This window comes from Rhincodon typus, chromosome 17 (assembly GCF_021869965.1).
Source record: "Rhincodon typus isolate 14 chromosome 17, sRhiTyp1.1, whole genome shotgun sequence".
NCBI lineage: Eukaryota > Metazoa > Chordata > Chondrichthyes > Orectolobiformes > Rhincodontidae > Rhincodon > Rhincodon typus.
Genome location: NC_063348.1, coordinates 7,104,016 through 7,124,534, shown reverse-complemented (window position 1 = coordinate 7,124,534; position 20,519 = coordinate 7,104,016). Strand labels below are relative to the sequence as shown.

General features: G+C 42.2%; 1 protein-coding gene across 1 annotated transcript in view; it reads right to left on the bottom strand.

Annotated features, from left to right (window-relative positions):
* The window catches only part of LOC109919804 (EF-hand calcium-binding domain-containing protein 4A-like), a 100,480-nt gene that overhangs the window by 8,838 nt on the left and 71,123 nt on the right, over nt 1-20,519 (bottom strand). Inside the window, exons 5-7 of the mRNA XM_048607096.1 lie at nt 16,635-16,781; nt 15,691-15,781; nt 11,592-11,687 (exon numbers count right to left, since the gene is read on the bottom strand). Coding sequence (XP_048463053.1) covers nt 11,592-11,687; nt 15,691-15,781; nt 16,635-16,781 — 334 coding nt within the window. The remainder of the gene's footprint in view (nt 1-11,591; nt 11,688-15,690; nt 15,782-16,634; nt 16,782-20,519) is intronic.

Here is a 20,519-nt window from a genome sequence, read left to right as displayed (position 1 = left end):
TTCGGGCCTAGACCCTTCATCAGAAAAGGGTCTGATGAAGGGTCTAGGCCCGAAACGTCAGCCTCTCTGCTCCTATGATGCTGCTTGGCCTGCTGTGTTCATCCAGCCCTGCACCTTGTTGACCGATTAATCATCTGCCTGTGGGGTCTGGCTAATGCAGACCAGTGGTGCATGAGAGGTGAGAATTAAGTACATTTAGATTTTACATCAGAAGCAGCAAGTGAAAGTAAAGATATTACAACACATACAACATTGCCAATTTAACACATCCGGAAATGTGGTCACATTGCAAATCTATCGATTCCCCTGGAAGTTTCATTCAGTCATCCTCAGAGCAATTGCCGACAATAAAGGGAACAAAACTTATACGCACTTTATGCTGTTGATCTCACCAGGGTAATCGTAAGATCATCGATCATGGCAACTTATGACTATCCATTCAAAAGGTTAAGAATAGGTTGTAGAGTCTAAACTATACAATCCCTCATGCGCATGCCATTATACATTAAAATCACGCTAAGATGACTTAGGTCAACGCAACTTTCCCTCACTATTCCAACATCCCTCCTTTCCTGTAGTGTCCAAAAATCTACCTCACTCTTGAACATACTCAATGAAGAAGAACAGCCTTCATGAGTAAAGAATTCTCAGGATTAATACTCTAGTGAGAGAGGATTGTTGAGGTGTTTAGTTCCGTTTATGACTTCTCACCTCCCTTTGCCCCCAAACAAATTTTCAGAACCTCCTCTAACTATAGTCCACGAAGAATTCTGCATTTCTCTAGCTCTAGCCTCATGTGCATCCATCATTCCAATCAAACCAGCATTGGCAACCATCCCTTCTGCTATCTCAGCCCCAGGCTCTGGAATTCTTTACGTATAACATTCTCTCCAGCTTTAAGATCTTCCAGAAAACCTATCTACTCAACGAAACTTTTGACCAGTCCTCCTAATATTTCTCTTTTTCAATCTGCTCCAGTTGGGGGTCCGTTCGTATTTATGAAGGGCCTTAGAGCAGTTCAAAGGTGCAACACAATCAGTCATGATGCAGCCATCTACTGACATGGGATATGGATAATTTTCCTTCCAGAAACACATCAGAATGCAGCCACGCCAGCATCACTGATTAGCTGTAGTCCTTTTCGACAGACAGCTCAGTAGCCAAGGCATTCTAACAGCAGGCTTCGCATCTACTTCCAGTATCAGCCCACACACTGTCCAACAAAGAGCTGTGTTACTTCACGTTCAGTGCCAATCAGCAGAGAAGCTTTTAGATTGATGCAAGTAGATCTCCAATTAAGTCTATATTTAGAGAAAGGAAGTGCATTGATCTTATTTCAAAGTGTCAGGAACTGAAAAGTGGATGATTCACTGGTCCCATAACATTTACAATTCATTAAATTTCTTGGTTCAGAGTCAAAGTCACAGCCTAACAAGAGCCCTTTCTGTCTGCTTTTAAAAGACTCACATGGTAACATAGGACGCAGGCAAGGAAGTGCTCACTCGTTTCATCAAATGTTGGACATTTGGGTAGTGGGAGGTGAGAGTCCCATTTATTAAAGTGGCCAGTAATGCTGAAATGGGGAAAATCAGAGAGTGTCACAAATAAGTGTCGGGACATTATTCTTTCGACTGAAAAAAATTATTAAATTGGGAATAGACTTCTCAACAGACTGACATTTCTATACTGCCTTTCACATCCTCAGGTCATTCTAAAGCATTTTACAGCCAACAAAACTCTTTTGAAGTATAATTATTGTCACAACACAATCGATATGAAGGTTGCACACAGCAGGTTCCTACAAACAATGTGATAATAAGCAGATCATTTGTTTCTGTGATGTCAATTTAGAGATGACCAGAACACTGGGAAGAACTTGCTTATTTTTTGAAATTAGGTGGTAGTGGGAATCACCAGGCCCTGCCTTTTAGGAGTTGATATCGAATCATATAATCCCTACACTGTAGAAGCCAGACTTTCAACGCATTGAGCCCACACCAACCCTCCGAACAGCATCCTATCCACCTACCCTATCCCTGTAACCATGACGAACCCACCTAATCTACACATCCCTCAACACTATGGGCAATTTAGCATGGCCAATTCACCTAACCTGCACACCTTTGGACTGTGGGAGGAAACCGGAGCACCGGGAAGGAAATCCACGCAGACACAGGGAGAACGTACAAACTCCACACAGACACAGTTATCCGAGGCTAGAATTGAACCTGGGTCCATGGAGCTGTGAGGCAGCAGTGCTAACCACTGAGCCACCCCGCCACCCATGGGTGGGCAATAAAACAATATCACCGCCCCAGATTATTCAGGGATCCTATTAGCTGGATTCTGTGGGGTATTATTGTAGTGAATTTAATTTTTGTTTCAGCCCTTAAGCCAAATGATACACTATTGGCTAAACAGTAATTACACCAGATCGAGGACAGTATTTGGCAATCAGATTTAGAAGCCGTTCTTTCCTGTCTATGGAAACAGGGTAAAAATCATTGCCCATCAGGAAAATCTATGAAGACACTTCCAATTTGGGAACACACTCAAATCTTGAGGCTTACTAAAATAATTGGCTGCAATTCTAGAAGTTAAGTGGTACATGTGCGGCAGAGCAAACCCCGAAAATATACTGAGATGATGTATTTAGCTTTGTCATTAAAACACATCGGGGGTGAAAATGTATTCAGTATTGTTTGCTTTTTTATGAGTGCAACAAGTGTTGACAGGTGCAAGAAAGACACATGAGAATGGTTTCAGGGATAAAAGACTCCAGTTACATAGATTGGAGAACCTAGGGTTGTTATCCATCAGGAAGAGAAAGTTAAAAGGAAATGTGGTAGAGGTGTTGAAAACCATGAGAGGTCCACACAAAGATAAAGAAAAATAATTCTTTTGAAGAAAAGGGTTAAAGAACCAGAAGGCACCAATATAAATTGAATGGCAAAAGACAAAGCAGTGATGACATGTTGAAAAGATCTTTTTGAAAAACAAAGAGAGATAGTGGTTAGGATGTTGAATGCATGACCAAAAAGATGGAAGCACATTCAATTGTGGCTTTTAAAAGGATAATGGGTCAGTACCTGGGGAGAAACAAAATACATGACTAAATGGAAAGGGCAGGGAAGTTGGATCACCAGAGGTGTCCTTATAGAGAACCAGCATAAACATGATGGGCTAAATAACCTCCTTCTTGTCTGTAACCATTCTACAATTGTGCCCATTATTCCCAAGCCAGAAGAATGCACTCTAATGTTTGATTAAACTGTGCCACACCGGCAGTGCCAGATGCCTCTATGCTGGTTCATTTTGACACCAGGCCTCCAGGCCGATGGCAGATGCACCAAGTACATTGCTGTGCACAGCAAGCAGCTTCCTTATTTAACCTAGCCCCTCTCATCTAAGTCCTGTGAAGCATGACTCATGTACAATCTTGCCCTCTGGTGAACTGGCAGCTGACCTGGTACCATCCTTACCTCTGGCTGCAGAGTGCCTGGTATCTCACCACGATCCTGGCTTTATGCTATCTCTAAGATACGAATGGTGTCAGGATTGAATCTAATGACTGCAAGTATGAAATCAAGCAATACTGTTTCTCCATTGACTGGACAGGTTGCACCTATTCATTATCTGGAAGGAGTTGGGGTAAGGTTATGGTCAGGGGAAAGAGGGCAATTTTTTTAAAAACAAAGTATATGCTCACACCATTTGCAGCTTGCAAATGAGAAGTGATTTAGAATTAGATTTAGGTTTTATTGTCACGTGTACTCAAATACAGGGATACAGGAGTATGATGTAAAGTGTACAAAGTCACCATTCCCGGTGCCAGCATCGGTACATAGGTACTCGCAAACAAAATCTTAGGCACAAAGTAGAAATAAATAAAGTTCAACATTGCAGTCCTTTTTAAGTGCTTAGCTATGCTGAGCTTGCACTCCCCAGAAGGGTGCAATCTCCTCCATACTGGGCTTGATCCCCTCCGCTTTGGGCTCAGTCTACCCCCCAACACTCAATGCCAATAGCAGGAAACCTTGGGCTCCCTGTTCTGGCTGCCTCAGATACCGGAGGATTTCTATCGCTGCCGTGCTGGGCTCAAACACCCCTCGCGCACTCGCTCTTCCCCGCGCTGGGTTCAATCACTGCAAAGTCAACTCCCTCCACCGCCAGGAAGGAACCTTGCCTCAGACGTGCTGGGCACCTCGAAGCCGCCGATCTCTCCACAGAAGGTAAGTAGATCAAAGAAAGAAATAAAAATGCTGTGAAAGAAAAGGAAAAAAAATGGACTGAGTAGATGAGCTCTGGGCAGGAGGCCGCATGCTGCGCTGATGCCTTGCCCCCATCTTGGTTATTGCAGAGATTGTGGGATGAAGTACAATGTGAGGTCGTGGTTTAGGTATGAATATGTCCTAATTAATTCACGTAATAATTCACTGCTGTTGTACCCAGCCCCAACAAGGGCCCTTCCCATTACAGCAATGACTGCCTACTTTGTGGAGGGTAAAGTGTACAGACGTACTTCCACATCTCTGCCTCACTTGTCACTGTATTTGATACAGCTTACTTTACAAGTCTGTTGTGGGACACTATGTCATGTTATAAAATGAATGATGGTAACATGGATACAAAATTGGTTGAGTGATATAAAACAGGAAGTAACGTTTGATGGATATTTTTCTGGCTGGAAGACAGTTTGTAGCGGAGCTCTCCAGATGTCAATATTGGGACTCTTGCTTTTCCTGATTACAGATTAATGATCTTGATCTTGGTGCGCAGGGAGCAATTTCGAAGTTTGCAGATAACACTAAACTTGGAAGAATCGCAAACAGTGGGGAGAACAGTGTGGAACTCCACTGGCGAGTTGATGGAATGGGCAGAAAGGTGGCAGGAAAGGTTCAAAGCAGAGAAGTGAGAGGTGATGCACTTTGGTCAGAAGAACACTGAAAGGCAACACAAAATAGGAGGTACAATTCTAAAAAGGCGCTAGAAGAGCAGGGGGTGTATATGTGCACAGATCACTGAAGGTGGTAGGACAGGTGGAAAGAACAGTAACTCAAGCACAAAATGTTCATCGCTTTATTAATAGCAGTATAGAGTACATGATCAAGTAATTGGTGTTGAACTTGCACAAGGCACTTGTTAGACCTCAGGTGAAATATTGTGTACAGTGGTGGGCCCCACATTATAGGAAAATTGCAAATGCATTGAAGAGAGTACAGAGGTGATTTACTGGAATGGCTGGAAGTATAAAAAGCCTCAGCTATGAGAACAGATAGAAGAAGTTGGGACTGTTCTCTTTGGACAGAAGAGGCTGACAGCAGATCTGATTGAAGCTTCAAAATCATGATTCCTTCTCCATCCAGCCAGTTTCCAATTGTAAAAGAAACAAGAATGATAGGGCATAGATTGAAAGTGATGTGAGAAAAATACTATGCAATATAACTGGTGCAGGCACAATGAACCAAACAGTCTCTTTCTGCGCTGTAACAATTCTGTGATTCTTTTGCAGGCATAACTGGATGGACAGGCAAGTCTGAGGCTGAGTGTCATACACCAATGACGCAGCTGTCATAGTTGAATAGCTGGCAATGTGTGCAAGCTGAGAGGTGCAACAGGACTAAAACGTGCAAGGGCAAGTTGAAACTGCGCCTGTTAGGCATATGTCACAATTGTTGTTAAGTGAGCAATAGGAATACGTTAAATTGAAGAATATTGAAGGCTAGTAGCGCAGCTGGTAGCCTATTGCTACAATGCATTGGTTGACATTGACCATTTGTAGAAGACCATTGTATCTTTTGTGGCCAGGCAATTAGCACCTCGGACTAAACCCAGTGGCTATCCTTGGTGCTGGTGCATGCGCACGCACATGCTCAGGCACTGTTTGTTGCACAGTTCTATTTAAAAATGATCGAAGCACTTCAAAATCACAATGTGCATTCCAAGAGATGCAGGATTTATTAAGCAGTGTGGGCTAGCTTGAAGTAAAATGAGAAAATGGCAATATTGGGTTCATTGCTGGTTTGTGCTGCTAATAAATAGCATGAATTGCTGACCACATGCAACACCCATTATTAACAGCAGAAAACACAAATTTAACATGCTGCCTACATTTCATTAAAGAGGCACTGACTAAGTTACATACCACATGCCTACTTTTAGAAGCTACCCAATTTAGGCTCATTTAGTCTACTGTAACTGGTCCTGTCTGTGATTCGCCATTCACGCCAATACTTGCCTAATTGGAGAAAGGTCATAAGGCAAATGGAAAGCCAAATAGAATCTGGATGCACATCACCATTGTCACAAATTCCACACTTCCAAATAAACACCTTCATAGACTTAATTTGTTTTGAAAAATGGTGAGATGCAATTCACTGCAAATGATATAGTTGCTAAGTGCAGCTTCAGTTTTTGTTTTCTCAATATCTGTTTCCATGGAGACTTCCCCCATCTTGCTCTTGGTCTCAAAAATGTGGCCATTTCATTCACTTAAAAAGGTGGTTACTAATTGCTTCTTCAGTCAGGGAGACTGCAGCACTACTCCTGGAGATTTCACAATGCTGTCATAGTGTGAAGCTGCTGTACTTTCAATTGGCTAGACTGCTAATTCAAGGAAGAATCATAGAATGCCTGCAGTGTGGAATCAGGCCATTCGGCCCATCGAATCCACACTGACCCTCCAAAGAACATCCCACCCAGATCCAACCCCTTACATTATCCCTGTAACCCTGCATTTCCCACGGCTAATCAACCTAACCTGCACATCCCTGGCCATGCTAAATCGCCCAATCACCTAACCTGTGCATCTATGGACTGTGGGAGGAAACTGGAGCACCCGGAGGAAACCCACGCAGACGCGGGGAGAATGTGCAAATTCCACACAGACGGTCACCCAAGGCTGGAATCAAATTCAGCTCCCTGGTGCTGAAAGACTGTCCTGATTTCATGCAGAAAGTGGACATATTCATTTATCCCCCCCTAATCTTTTCTCCTTTCTCCGTTTTTCCCTGGTATATGATTCCAAGTGTGTGTCATAGACCTCTGGTGTCTTGCACAGGAAGCCTTTCCACTGGCTGTTGCTAACTTTTCAGACTGTGAAATGATATTAAAAAGGTAGGCCAATCCCGTCTCAGCCCAATTGTATTTATCGGAATCTTACTCGTATTCCGTTCACTTGTCCGGAATCACAGAGGTTTCTGTAACACTTCAGCTGAGTTCAGTTCGTCCGACAATTTGCATTTTTACATAAAACTCCATGTTAATGTATCAAAACATTTCAACATGCTTCATGGACTAAGAAGCAAAAGTGTGACAAAAGTGCCACATGAGAAGATATTAGAGAAAGCGGTGATTTGGAGATGTTGGGCTGAGGTGGACAAGGTTTTGTGATTTCTGACCTTAAAGAAAGATGACCAAAAACTTAATCAAAGAGGTATGCTTTACCTAGTATTTTGAGGAAGGAGACAGCAATAGAGAGATGGAGATGTTTAGGGAGGAAATTTCATGTGTAGAATATAGGAAGTGACACAGATGTTTTGGATTTTGACTTTGAAGAATTTAGTTACCAATTTACTACTATTTTTTTTAAAAATTCATTCATGGAATGTGGGCTTTGCTGGCTTGGCCAGTATTAATTGCCCATCCATAGTTGTCACTGAGAAGGTGGTGAGCTGCACTGCACTCCATTTCCCATAGATAAACCCACAGATGTCCAGACTTTGACCCAGTGACACTGAAGAAAAAATGACATATCTGTAATTCAGGATGGTGACAGGGTTGGAAGGGAACTTGCAGGTGGTGGCGCTCCAAATATTTCTCCTTTTAGATGGTGGGTTGGAAAGGTGCTGCCTAAGGAAGCTTGATGAATTTCTGCAGCACATCTTGTCAATGGTGCACATTTCTGCTGTTGAGTGCCAGAACTGGAGGCAGTGAATGTTTGTGGATCTGGTACTTACCAAGTGGGCTGCTTTGTCCTAAATGGCATTAGACTTCTTGAGCGTTGATGGACTTATCCAGGCAAGTGGGGAATATTCCATCACACTCCTGAATTGTACCTTATAGATAGTGGACAGGCTTTTGGAATCAGGAGTGGAGTTTCTCATTGTAAGATTCCCAGCTTTTGACCTGCTGTAGTAATCAGTGTTTATATGGCTGGCCCAGTTCAGCTTACGGTTAATGATAACACCTCTGGCATGTTGATAGTGGAGAACGGTAATGCTGTCGGATGTCATGGAGTGATAGTCAGATTCTCTCTTGTCGGAGATGAGACAAGTGAACAACCAGGAGCTTGAGCAATTTTAAAATCAGACCCCAATGAACTAGGGAGAGAAAGTGCTACTGGCTATGAGAATTGTTTAGACTAAGATGGATTACTTTAATAATAGTCCAATTCTTTCAGTTGTGCAGTTCATTCACTATTGTTTTGAACAAACATCAGGAGCTTGAAACTCAACCAACAAAGAAACAATTTCCAGGGTTTTACTTGCTTGCATGCATCAAGACCTCTAGATGTCAAATCGAGACCCTGCTTACGAAACCAAATCAGGGCCATCTAGGGGGTATGGCAGTTTCCATTCTGCATTATGAAATTACTGGTTTCTCCACAGGAATCAGTGTGAGCAAGATCCAATGAGATTCTAGCAGTGACAGGCCCACTGCTAAGGTGACAGGACAAGTCTCTCCAAGATCATTGATATATTTTTACATTGTCCCCTTAAACAAAGGCAGAGGCTTAAGCTGTGGAAACGATTTGTTTCAATCGTGTTCTCAAAAGCCCTTCTCAAAACTGCTAATAAGCAAAGCTTTTGAAACCCAGGCTTTTTAATCACTGCAGAATTGTCATGAGCGCATAAGTCAGAGGAACATTTTACTCCCGAGGATGGTTTAGGGACCAATAAATAAATCGAAGCATTGTTGCAAGAAGATCGTATGCATAAGGCCACTCATATCTGTTCAGCAGTAAGCCATTTGTACAAAGGCATAGTTGTAAAACGGGGGGTAAGGGTTGTATTCGGCAGGAAGAGAACTATAAATTAAAATGGAAGAGAGATGCCACAGTTTGAAAACAAGGAAAAAATACCACATTAGAAACATTGGGAGACATGGAGAAGCACTTCACAATTTCTCATTCTACCAAGGCACAGTAAGTTTTGGACAGGTGCTAACATGTGCTATTTTGTTCACTTGGCGAGGATATTAAATGATTTATCCTTAATAAAGTGAATTACCAGTGGATAAATCACAACATCAGTCTGAAATGAGATAGCAAGAACTGCAGATGCTGGAGTCAGAGATAACAAAGTGTGGAGCTGGAGGAACACAGCAGGCCAGGCAGCATCAATCTGAAATGAATTTAGTCTGCAGTTCTCTGTATAAGATACAACTCTTACCTGAACTTTCAAGACTACCATTTGTTCCAGAGAAGACAGGCCTCACTTCAATTGTGAAATTGTACAAATCTGCTAAAAGTTCAAGGAAGGAAATATCCAAACTTCTCCAGAAGAGGAGAAGAATTATTGAAATATTTACTAACAGAGAATTACACCTGTAGATATTTTCCACCAACATTACTAAAGCTCATTCCACATGGGAATGTCAAAATTTTTATGTATTCTTGAAATATCAAAGTTTCTGGAGCCAAATCTTATTTTCAGCATCAGGCCTCCTGGAACTGATCCCCCTTCTCCTGCACCCCTCACCTCAACACACAGAAACAACAGATCATTAGCTAGGCCTTAAATTTCCATACTTTCAGAATGAACTCACTGGTAGCAGTGGCACTGAGCTGTAGCCAAAGAACAAGATGCATTCTCATGACTTGCTGCTAACCAAACCGCAAATGAAAAGCTATTGTCTTCACTTTTTTCTCTGCTGAAGGGGTGCTAATCACCCCATTTGGCCACAACCTCCCCCCACTCAAAAAACAAGCAGTCAGTCTTCTGTTTAGATGCGTATTGTGCTACTTAATAAAACTATAAAGCCATAAGAAGTAGGAACAGAAGTAGGCTGTTCGGCCCCTCGAGCCTACTCTGCCATTTGATAGAATGATGACTGATCCAACATTTCTCATATCCACCTTCGTGTGTGTTTCCCTCCTGATCTCAGCCTTGAATATACACAAGGACTCTAGCCCCACAGCGTTCTGTGGCAAGGAGTTCCAAGGACTCTCAACGCTCAGAGAAGAAATTCCTCCTTTTCTCAGTCTTAAATTGGAGCCACTTTATTCTGACACTACGCCATCTGATCCTAGGCTCTCATGAAGGGAGATATACTCTCAGCATTCACCCTGTCAAACCTCTTAAGAATTCTATATGTTTCAATGAGATCACCTCCCATTCTTCTAAACTCCAGTGAGTGGAATCCCAACCTGTTTAGCCTTCGTTCATAAGATAACCCCTGTATCTGGAATCATTGAACTTTCTCTGCACTGTCTCCAATGAAAGGATATCTTTCCCCAAACAACGTCACACATCCCGCAAGCCAACCTTCTATCCACTGGCTCCATCTACACTTCTTGCTGCCACAAAAAGGGCAGGAAAAGACCCCTCCCACCCTGGTTATAATCTCTCCTGAACCCTTTGGTCAGGCAGAAGATACAAAAGCTTACCATACCAAAAGATTTAAGAGCAGCTTCTTCCCTGCTGTTATTAGACTTCTGAATGGACCCTTCAAGTCTAATATTGATCTTGCTTTTACTGCACCTTCTTTGGAGCCCTAATTTTGTAAACCTTGCTCTGTTCTATCACCTTTTGATCTTTGTACAGTATGACTTACCTGTACTGCATGCAAAACAAAACTTTTCACTATACATTGGTACAAATCAAGTTAAATAAGGGGAACAAAACACCTCACAGTATTCCAGATGTAGTATCACCAGCACCTTGTCCAGTTGTAGTAAGACTTCCTTACGCATACTCCAAACCCCTTGAAATAAGGGCCAACATTCCATTCACTTTCCTGATTACCTGCTGCACCTGTGTGCCAGTTTTCTGTTTTGAATACAATTACCCTCGAGTCCCTTTGTGTTGCAGCTTTTTTCCTTTTAAATAAATAATAGTACCCAATATACAAGAATAAGAGTATCCCTTTGCAATATGAGTCCTTCAGTCAAGACCCTACAAAACCTCTAATCTTTTGGAAGACTGATTGGAGAGAGGAAAATAAAACAAGGAGGGAAAGGCCAGATAAGAATAGCTAAGTTGCTCCATTATACACAATCTTGTGTGGCTCAAACTCTCCTACCTCACAAACAGATTGCCCATACAGCCATTTAACTGTCTTGTCTGTGTCTTTTTTTTTTGCCTCCCACACTTTAGCTTGAACAAACATCCAGTGCTTACTGAAACCATCAAAGGTAGGACAACTCATCTGCAATCTTTGTGGAACATTTTAGATATGGTGCCCAATTCACATAGGTACATCAAGAATAAACTGCATATGAATACACTTGCTTTCAAATGCGACATCATGAGAGGAGCTTATTTTTTTGGCCACAGAATTCTCCCTATGACAAAGAAAACAAACAAATCCCAAAGTGAAAACCAGGTGACCCAGTAATTTGAAAAGGACTTGAGGTCTTCACATCATACCTTCTTCTGCTTTTGAATGATATTTTCTAAGTCCTGCTCCTTACTGCTCAGTTCCCTCTGTAGCTGATGATTTCGGTCACTGTGCTTCCACACATCCTGCAGAAACATAGAGCAAGCAGAAGAAAATACTGCAGTGCAGTAAATAGTTTGTCATTTAGCAAAACAGAACAATTTAAAATACTCTGTCCTTGATTAGGTTGGATTGTATTTTTAACATTTAAATTCAGGGACAAGCAGACCTGATGTTAGCCCACATTATCGGCGACTGCTGGGCACACTCTGATCCAGCTCCCGGAATATCGACACAACCCAGTTCTCATCACTGTCCTATTACCAGTGGTACATAGAGTGGCTAAATTTTAGGCTCTGGGGTCAATTTTTCTTCAGCCCAATTTCATAGGACAAGTGTGCATAAATCTGGGAAGGATCCATGGTTTGATGGGCTATGCAGGGTATGAACACTGGTCAACAGACATGACCATCATGAATCCAGTCTTCAATATGGTACTCCTCCCACCCAATGGGAACACTCCTCACTAACTGCCCTTTCTCGTTTTATTGATCAATCATAGGGCAGCCCTGGGTACACTGCTTCCGGATTAGAAGCCGAGCCGCCATTGTTAGAGTGTTCATTCTGGCTTGAGTTTCATGAACTGAGATCTCTTCCGGGCATACTATTTGCCCACGGGCACTGTACATCAACCAGGGATTGTCTTGTTGGAAAAGACGGATGTACATACAAACAGTGAGCAGGAGTAGGTCATTTGGTCCCTCAAGCTGCTCTGCTATCTAATAAGACCGTGTCCGATTTGATCATAACATCAAATTCCCATTTCCACCTGTCCGTGAACCCTTCACCCACTTGCTTACCAAGAATCTAGCCATCTCAGTCTTAAAACATATTCAAAGAGTCTGTTTCCACTTCTTTTTCATGAAGAAGAGTTCAAATTATTCATCCTTTGTGATGGTCACCCTGCCCTCTTGTGCTACACTTCATTTGGCATCTTCCCATGGCTAGTTTGGTTATCCCAGAGCCTATCTCCCACCCCTTCTACTCTCTCCCTAGCTAAAAGAATTAGCTGAGGCTCAACAGTGGTATTCTACCATTGAATCAGAAGGGTATGGTCTTATCACCATTCCAAGGTGGCTAATTCAATGCAATACTGAGATAATGCCATAAGGTATGAAGTAGCACATTTTCAGAAGCAATATTAAACCACAGCTCTGGCTGGTCCCTGATTGGATATTAAATATCTTGCAGCACTATTTGAAGAGTTTTTATTCTTGAGTTAACAGCATTGGAAAGAGTTTCTGGTCCTTTCAAGGAACAGGAGGAATGAGATTATATATCATTTTTCACAACCCATCATGCTTCACAGTCAGTAAACAGCGTCTCATAGATCTTCACTTACACAATCAATTTGTGTAAACTGTTCCAGGAGCAGCAACGAGATAAATAACTGGGCCATCTGTTTTACTTATGTTGCTCGAACAATTAATACTGGCCTGGGCAAACTCCTCCTTTATTTTTGGAATATTGCAAGCTATCCTGTAGGTTCATTGTCCAAGAGCAGACTGTACCTCAGTTTCATCCAAAAGGCAACATACTTTTGATGGTCCAGCACCTATTCAGCACTGCATTGCGCCTAGTTGTATATATTAGATGCTCAAGTCTCTCAGGTGAAAATTGAAGCAATGAACCTTTCTATTTTCTCAGACTTCATATCCCTTCTAGCAAAAAAAAAAGTCTTCATTTACTTTCAAAATTCAAAAGATTTGTCTAGAAAAGAAAAGTAAAGACTGCAAAAAGATTTCTCTCCCGTGTCTCGCTCCTCTCATATAGATGAGAACAACAAGAACGCTGATTTCTTATAAAATGTAAAGCTACAGCTAATTCTTTAACCCATAAAAGAAAATAATTAAGGAGAAAAACAACAACTTGCATTTAAAATAATAAAATATTTCAAGGCCAAGGAGTTAGTTGATCAATGCAAAATTCCTCCCTGTCCCTGAGTCATTCACCCCACCCACCACACTACAACAAGGCATACAATCCAAGTTGTTTCATATGCTATAATCCCAATTACTGCCAACTTGTGGTTATGGTGGTTTCTGCCAAATTTCTTTCTTTCATTCGGTTTAAGGCCCTACTTGTTTTACAGTAACAGTGCTCCAGTGAACCTAACATAAGCTGGAGGAACAGCACCACATCTTCCCCATTGTGTCTCACTTGCATGAGTTTGCCCTCAGCAGACCCGATAGCAGGCTATTAACACTTAGTCTTCATCTATATATCACTCCTTCACTACCTTAGATGCTGTATTAGCATTCATTTTGCATTTTTCTTGGGCACTTTACCCTCCTGTTCCACTTGATCTCCACTTTTGAAAAGCATTAAAACAGAACATGACTTTTTCACCTCCCTCAGTTATAATAAATGAATCATACTAGACACAAAACATTAACTTTGTTTTTCTCGCCATTGTTGGCACTAGACCAATTGAGTTGCTCCAGCATTGTCTGTTTTTATTTAAGATTCCCAGCACCCACTGTACTTTTACTAAAATTTGTTCACCAGGCACTATTGCTGCATAAACATTTCAAGTTTAAGATTGGTCAATGAGCTCAAGGGGGTTATACCACTTGAATGAGTGGCTCCTTTTCTCCTTTCTGTCCTCTGACTGGTTGTGTTTGAATGAATTTGCATAATTTGGTCTCTTTTGAACCGCTCCTGTTACTTCAAGAAGGTGGAGGTCAAATACGTACACACGTTCAAGTGTAAGGCTTTGTGTACAGTCTCTATTTTCTTACATCTTTAACTTTAATCTTGAGAGCTGTCTCATTTGCACCATGATTTGTGAAAGCTTTAATCCATAATTTATGGATTCCCCCGAATGATGCACTTTTATTAAATTGTGTTCTTTCAAACTTTGTATTTGTTCTCAGCTAAAGGATTTGTCAAAAGCGTGCATGATTTCATACAATATGAAGGCATGTATGGCTATGATGAACTATACCACCACCTGTACATCATACTAAATGCAATGGCATATTCACTTATTAATCTTGTGATTTAGTGACAAGCATGGAAACTACTTTATATCTTAAGAATTGTTTTTTCAAAGATGTCCAATTGTGAGTTCTATTTGATGCATCTGAGATAGTAAATTTACCAAGCAATACTATGCCAGTTCTTCATAACATTATTATTTATTCTATTGACCTCAAAGGTTTTGTAATTGTCTACTATCTCAATGCTGCTTTCATTCACGACACTTTAATCTTACAGTATATCAATTCTGGTTGTTTTTTTCTTTTAACAAATGAAGTTCTGTAATATGGCAATTCTATATTTCAATTCCAGGAGTTTATGCAATTTTAAGTCACAATGCAAGATTCAATAGATAACGTCCCACCTTTCACGATCTAATAAGTAATGCTTGGGTAATGTCCTTTTCAAAAACTTTCCCAAGTAAAGCCTGCTGCCTGTGGCCCAAAAGAATTCTTCCTTCATTAGCCAAATGGATCTCCTACTCTGATTGCTTCAACAGTCTTTTAACAAAATTCTTCTGTAAACTCCATCTGTTTAAGTAATCAAATAGCCCCTTTGTCACCTTAACTTTGGCTTGTGACTGACTTATAGGATCCTAGCGGTCAGATTAAGTAATCTCACCATAAAATAGCAGAATATTAGTAGCACTGTGAATACCTATCACAATATTGCAAACGACAGAACAGCCAAATAGATGGTTTGAATAAAATATTCACTCGTTATGCCAAATTTTAGAAATATTAGAGATAATAGGAACTGCCGATGCTGGAGAATCTGAGATAACAAAGTGTAGAGCTGGATGAACACAGCAGACCGAATACAGCATCAGAGGAGCAGGAAAGCTGACGTTTCGGGCCTAGACGCTTCTTCTGAAGAAATATTCTTATTTTAGAAATATTAGGTTCTGTTTCTTGGCAATGGATCTAAGAAAATTTCAATCAACGTTCAAAGTTCTGCAGAAATAAACATTATTAAAAGCTGATTAACAAAGAGAGGGGACTTGAATTGTCTGTGCACCACCTCCCCACAGTAAAATTAAACATTTACCTGATTTAACAATTTTTCTTTTTCTCTCTTAATCTGCTGCTCCATTTCTTCATATAAGCATCGAACCTCTCGATCATGGTCACACTCCTTCCTGCATTTGAGATACAGGAAAGGAGCTTCAGACAAGATGATAAAACTTTGTTCCACACTTGTATACCACTTGCTACAAGAGACAGATACTCAACAAAATGAATCAGTTCAGAATTACCTTCTTTGATGTTTGCCAATAAAACAACTGGTGATGAACAAAGAAACTAATCAAATTAAAGACAGGAATGCAAAAAAAAAGGAGCAAGAGGATCAGTAGAAAACCTAAAGTTGAGCTTCTAATGCCTTTGCATTATATTACAATATACCTCTTGCTGTTATCTCTCCTCTCAGGAATTTAACTACCCAATTGCCCACTCTTCACATATGACTGGACACAGTGGGGATCAACTCTGCACCATTAGTGTAGAAGACATTATGGCCTGACTCAATACTAGCTTCATCCTGTGCCTGTAAATACGCACTTTCCAATGGGAATTGCTGAATAATGGTAGGGACCAAGTCAATTTCTGAATGCAAGGCACAATGTGATTATATCACAGAATCCCTATACTGTGTGTAAGCAGGCCATTTAGCCCATTAGGTCCACACAGGGCCTCTGAAGAGCATCCCACCCAGATCCACCATCCACCTTATCACATTCATTTCCCACAGGTAATCCACACAGCTTGCACATCCCTGGAGGCAATGGACAATTTAGCATGGCCAATTCACATAACATCTTTGAACTGCGGGAGGAAACCTGAGCACCCAGAGGAAATCCATACAGAAACGTGCAATTTCCACACAGATAGTCACAAGGCTGGGATCGAACCCAGGTCCGTGGTGCTATGACGCAGCACTGCTAACCACTGAGCCACTGTGCCGCCCCAATGTGAGCTTATTAAATTGATTACCGTTTCAATGCCTGCTCCATGGTTGCCCTGTCATTTTGCATCTCCTGGATATGTGTTGAAACTTTAGATAAAAACTGTTCAAAGTTAGCTAGCAGCTCAGGCTTGTCTCTCCGCAACCTGGTCCATAGCTCTCTCACTTCACTTTGACTGGAGATAGAGAGAAAAATGAAGATTTTTAAGGAAACAGCACACATCCAATGTGAACATATGAATGAATTAACATCAGTAATTTCATTGGGTTTTGCCATAGATACTCAATGGTACAATTATACTGATCTGTCTGGTATGTGGTATGACCATTTTATGTTTGTCAGGATTGGAGGGTTTGAGCTTTAGGGAGAGGCTTAATTGGCTGGGGCTACTTTCCCTGGAGTGTTGGAAGTGGAGGGGTGACCTTATAGAGGTTTATAAAATCATGAAGGGCATGGATAGGGTGAATAGTCAAGGTCTTTTTCATAGGGTAGGGGAATCCAAACCTTGAGGGCATGGGTTTAAGGTGAGAGGGGAAACATTTAAAAGGAACCCAAGAGGCAACTTTTTCAGAGGGTGGTGCGTGTATGGAAAGAACCACCACAGGAAGTGGTGGAAGTTGGTACAATTAGAACATTCAAAAAGGCATCTGGATGGGTATATGAATAGGAAGGGTAGAGAGGTATGGGCCAAATGCTGGCAAATTGAACTAGATCAGTATAGGATATCTGGTTGGTAGAGACAAGCTGGACCGAAGGGTCTGTTTCTGTGCTGTATGACTCTGTGAGGCTCAATGCCCACACCAGATGAGATGACCATGAAGGCCACACTTTTTCAATCTTTCCCCTCATCTCAGGTGTGGTGACCCTCAGCTAAAACCACCACCAATTGTCTCTCTCAAAAGGGAGAGCTATTATCTCTCTACCAAATTTTAAACTTTGAGAGGATGACCCACTGGTGTAACAATAACTTCTTAATCTGAACCAGATATCTATTTCCCCTCAAATGTTTTCTCAATAGTTGAGAGCAAACATTTGGTAGGACAAGGCCAATCACACAGCATGTGAGCAAGTGCATCTGACCAGACTCTTCGGGGTGAAATATTACAGGGGTCAGAGCAATGTGGGCTCTTGTATAATTTATGACTGAATCAGGCTAGGCCCATCAAGTCAAAAACACCTTATTCCATTCTTTATGTTTTGACAAATGGCAAGTTTCCCATGAGGTAGTAGTGAATTGCAAATTAAGTAACATCATTGCCTGTCAAATGCCTTGTTGTTGGCCCAACTAACCTTATTAACATTCAGCTTTCTATCTTACCAAACTCACCAAAATATACATGGGAAACCCAAGTGACCACCCGTCAAGTTCAGTACATCGCTTTCTCCGAATGATCTTCATGTTGGACACCAGGTATCAACACCACTACTTTTCGTCATTTATATAAATGATTTGGATGTGAACATAGGAGGTATGGTTAGTATGTTTGCAGGTGACACCAAAATTGGAGGTGTAGTGGGCAGTGAAGAAGGTTACCTCAGAGTACAACTGCATCTTGATCAGATGGGCCAAGGGGCCCAGGAGTGGCAGATGAAGTTTTAGATAAATGTGAGGTGCTGCATTTTGGAAAGGCAAATCAGGGCAGGACTTGTGCACTTAATGCTAAGGTCCTGGAGAGTGTTGTCGAACAAAGAGACCTTGAAGTGCAGGTTCATAGTTCCTTGAAAGCGGAGTCGCAAGTAGATAGGATAATGAAGAAGGCGTTTGGTATGCTTGCTTTTATTGGACTTGAGAGGTCATGTAGCAGCTGTAGAGTATATCAGTTAGGCCACTTTTGGAGTATTGTGTGTAATTCTGGTCTCCCTGCTATAGGAAAGATGTTGTGAAACTAGAAGGTGTTCAGAAAAGATTTACGAAGATGTTGCCAGGCCTGGAGAGTTTGAGCTATGGGGAGAGGCTGAATAGGCTGGGCTATCTTCCCTGGAGCATCAGAGGCTGAGGGGTGACCTTATAGGGGTTTATAAAGTCATGAGGGGCATGGATATGGTCAATAGGCAGGGTCTTTCTGCCCCCCGGGGTGGGGGTGTCCAACACTAGAGAGCATAGGTTTAAGGAGAGAGGGGAAAGATTTAAATGAGACCCAAGGGGTAAATTTTCCATGCAGAGGGTTGTGCGTGTATAGAATGAGCTACCAAAGAAAGTGGAGGAGGTTAGTACGATTGCAACATTTAAAAAGCACCTGGATGGGTATATGAATAGGAAGGGTTTTAGAGGGATTATGGGCCAAATGCTGGCAAATGGGACTAGATTTATACAGCATATCTGGGTCAGTTAGACCGAAGGGTCTGTTTCCATGCTATATATCTCTGTGACTCTATCTCAGGACATGCTCCATGGGCACCAGATACAAACAAACACATCTCCTACATCCATTTACATTGGCATCCAACATGACCCAGAATCTAACAACCCGCATGGAATATCTCCAATCCTCTACAGGATACTTCTGCACTTCAATGGTGCACCTTGGCCTGCACTGGCAACTCTCATTGTAATGCTCCAGTAAGGACAGTGTACTCTCAGGGATACACATCCATGGACTGGGCTAGCCTGCATCTTTGGGTATTTTGCTCACTGTCACAACACTCACTCATTCTAGGTCTCCCCAGATGCTAAAGACATGCCTGCTTTGCCTTACATTGTTGTAATTTGGACCCCTCAGACAGAGCTACCAAGCGCATTCACTTGTGTTGCCATGCCATTTCGTGCAGACACAAAACCAGGAAGCTTGCCACAGTTGTTAGCAGGCCTCAGTTAAGTGAAGAGAGATAGTCTTCACAAAAAAAAAGGGTACCCTGGTATAGTAAGGGAAGAGCAGCCTTTGATAGTACTCCAGGGTTTGGAAACAGTCAGCCATTCACTTGGGGCAGTCAGAGTCAGGATGCTCCCAACACAAGGGGTGAGTTGGCAAATGTGTGGCAGTCCGCCATGTTCTGAGTCCTTCTGCCCTACTGGGGGTTGTTGTCCACCTGGAATGAGGAGAGAAGCGGGTGTAAAGTGAGACCAAAAAGTGTCTGGCACAGCTGTTACTATTGGTATAGGTGGGGAGTTGGATCAAGTGAGTGATTTGGCAGCACAGAGAGGGCAGGTGGGGTTAGTGACTTCGGGGCTGAGAGATGACAGCAAGTGACAGAAGACATTGCACACAAAATGGGGAGCATGGTAGAGCACGAGTGTTGAATTAGAATTAATGTTATTGTCAGATGTACTCAAGGAGAGGAATACACAAGTACAAAGTGTACAAAGTCACTATTCTCCAGTGCCATCTTGCTTACAAAACCGGAATTTTAATAAAAAACACGACAGCAGAAATAAAGAAAGCCAAAAAGGTAAGAAAACATCCAGATCTTAAAGTCTAAGCCTTATCGCCATAAAAAAGGTGTTTTGAGCCTGAAGTACTGGCTGACCAAAGGAGGTTTGCCACCACTGGCCCCAACCAGTGGGAGGACCATCCTTGTTGCTGCTGCCAACTCCAATCGCAGGAGGGAGCCCACGTCTGCAGCTGGGCAACTGCTGCCAATCCAAACACAGCCCATTCTCACTGCCTTCGCCTCATTGGTGTGAGGTGGACACAGCAGCTCGAGAGTGAGGTATCGGAGAGATGGCAGTGGCACTAGGAGTGGAGAAGGACATTGACCTTCTCCTTATGGTGCCCGGCATCCCTCCAGACTGTGGAGACTGCTTTAACCCAGCTGGCCAACTGGGACCGGGCTGACATGATCCGGTGGCACAGCCTCTACTGCTGCTGTTGGGTGAAGAGGACGTTCCTCCTCGCTATCAGGACCCTGTCCGCGAAGCAGGGTGACAATCTCCCCCTGACAACAAGGTGCAGAGCTGGATGAACACAGCAGGCCA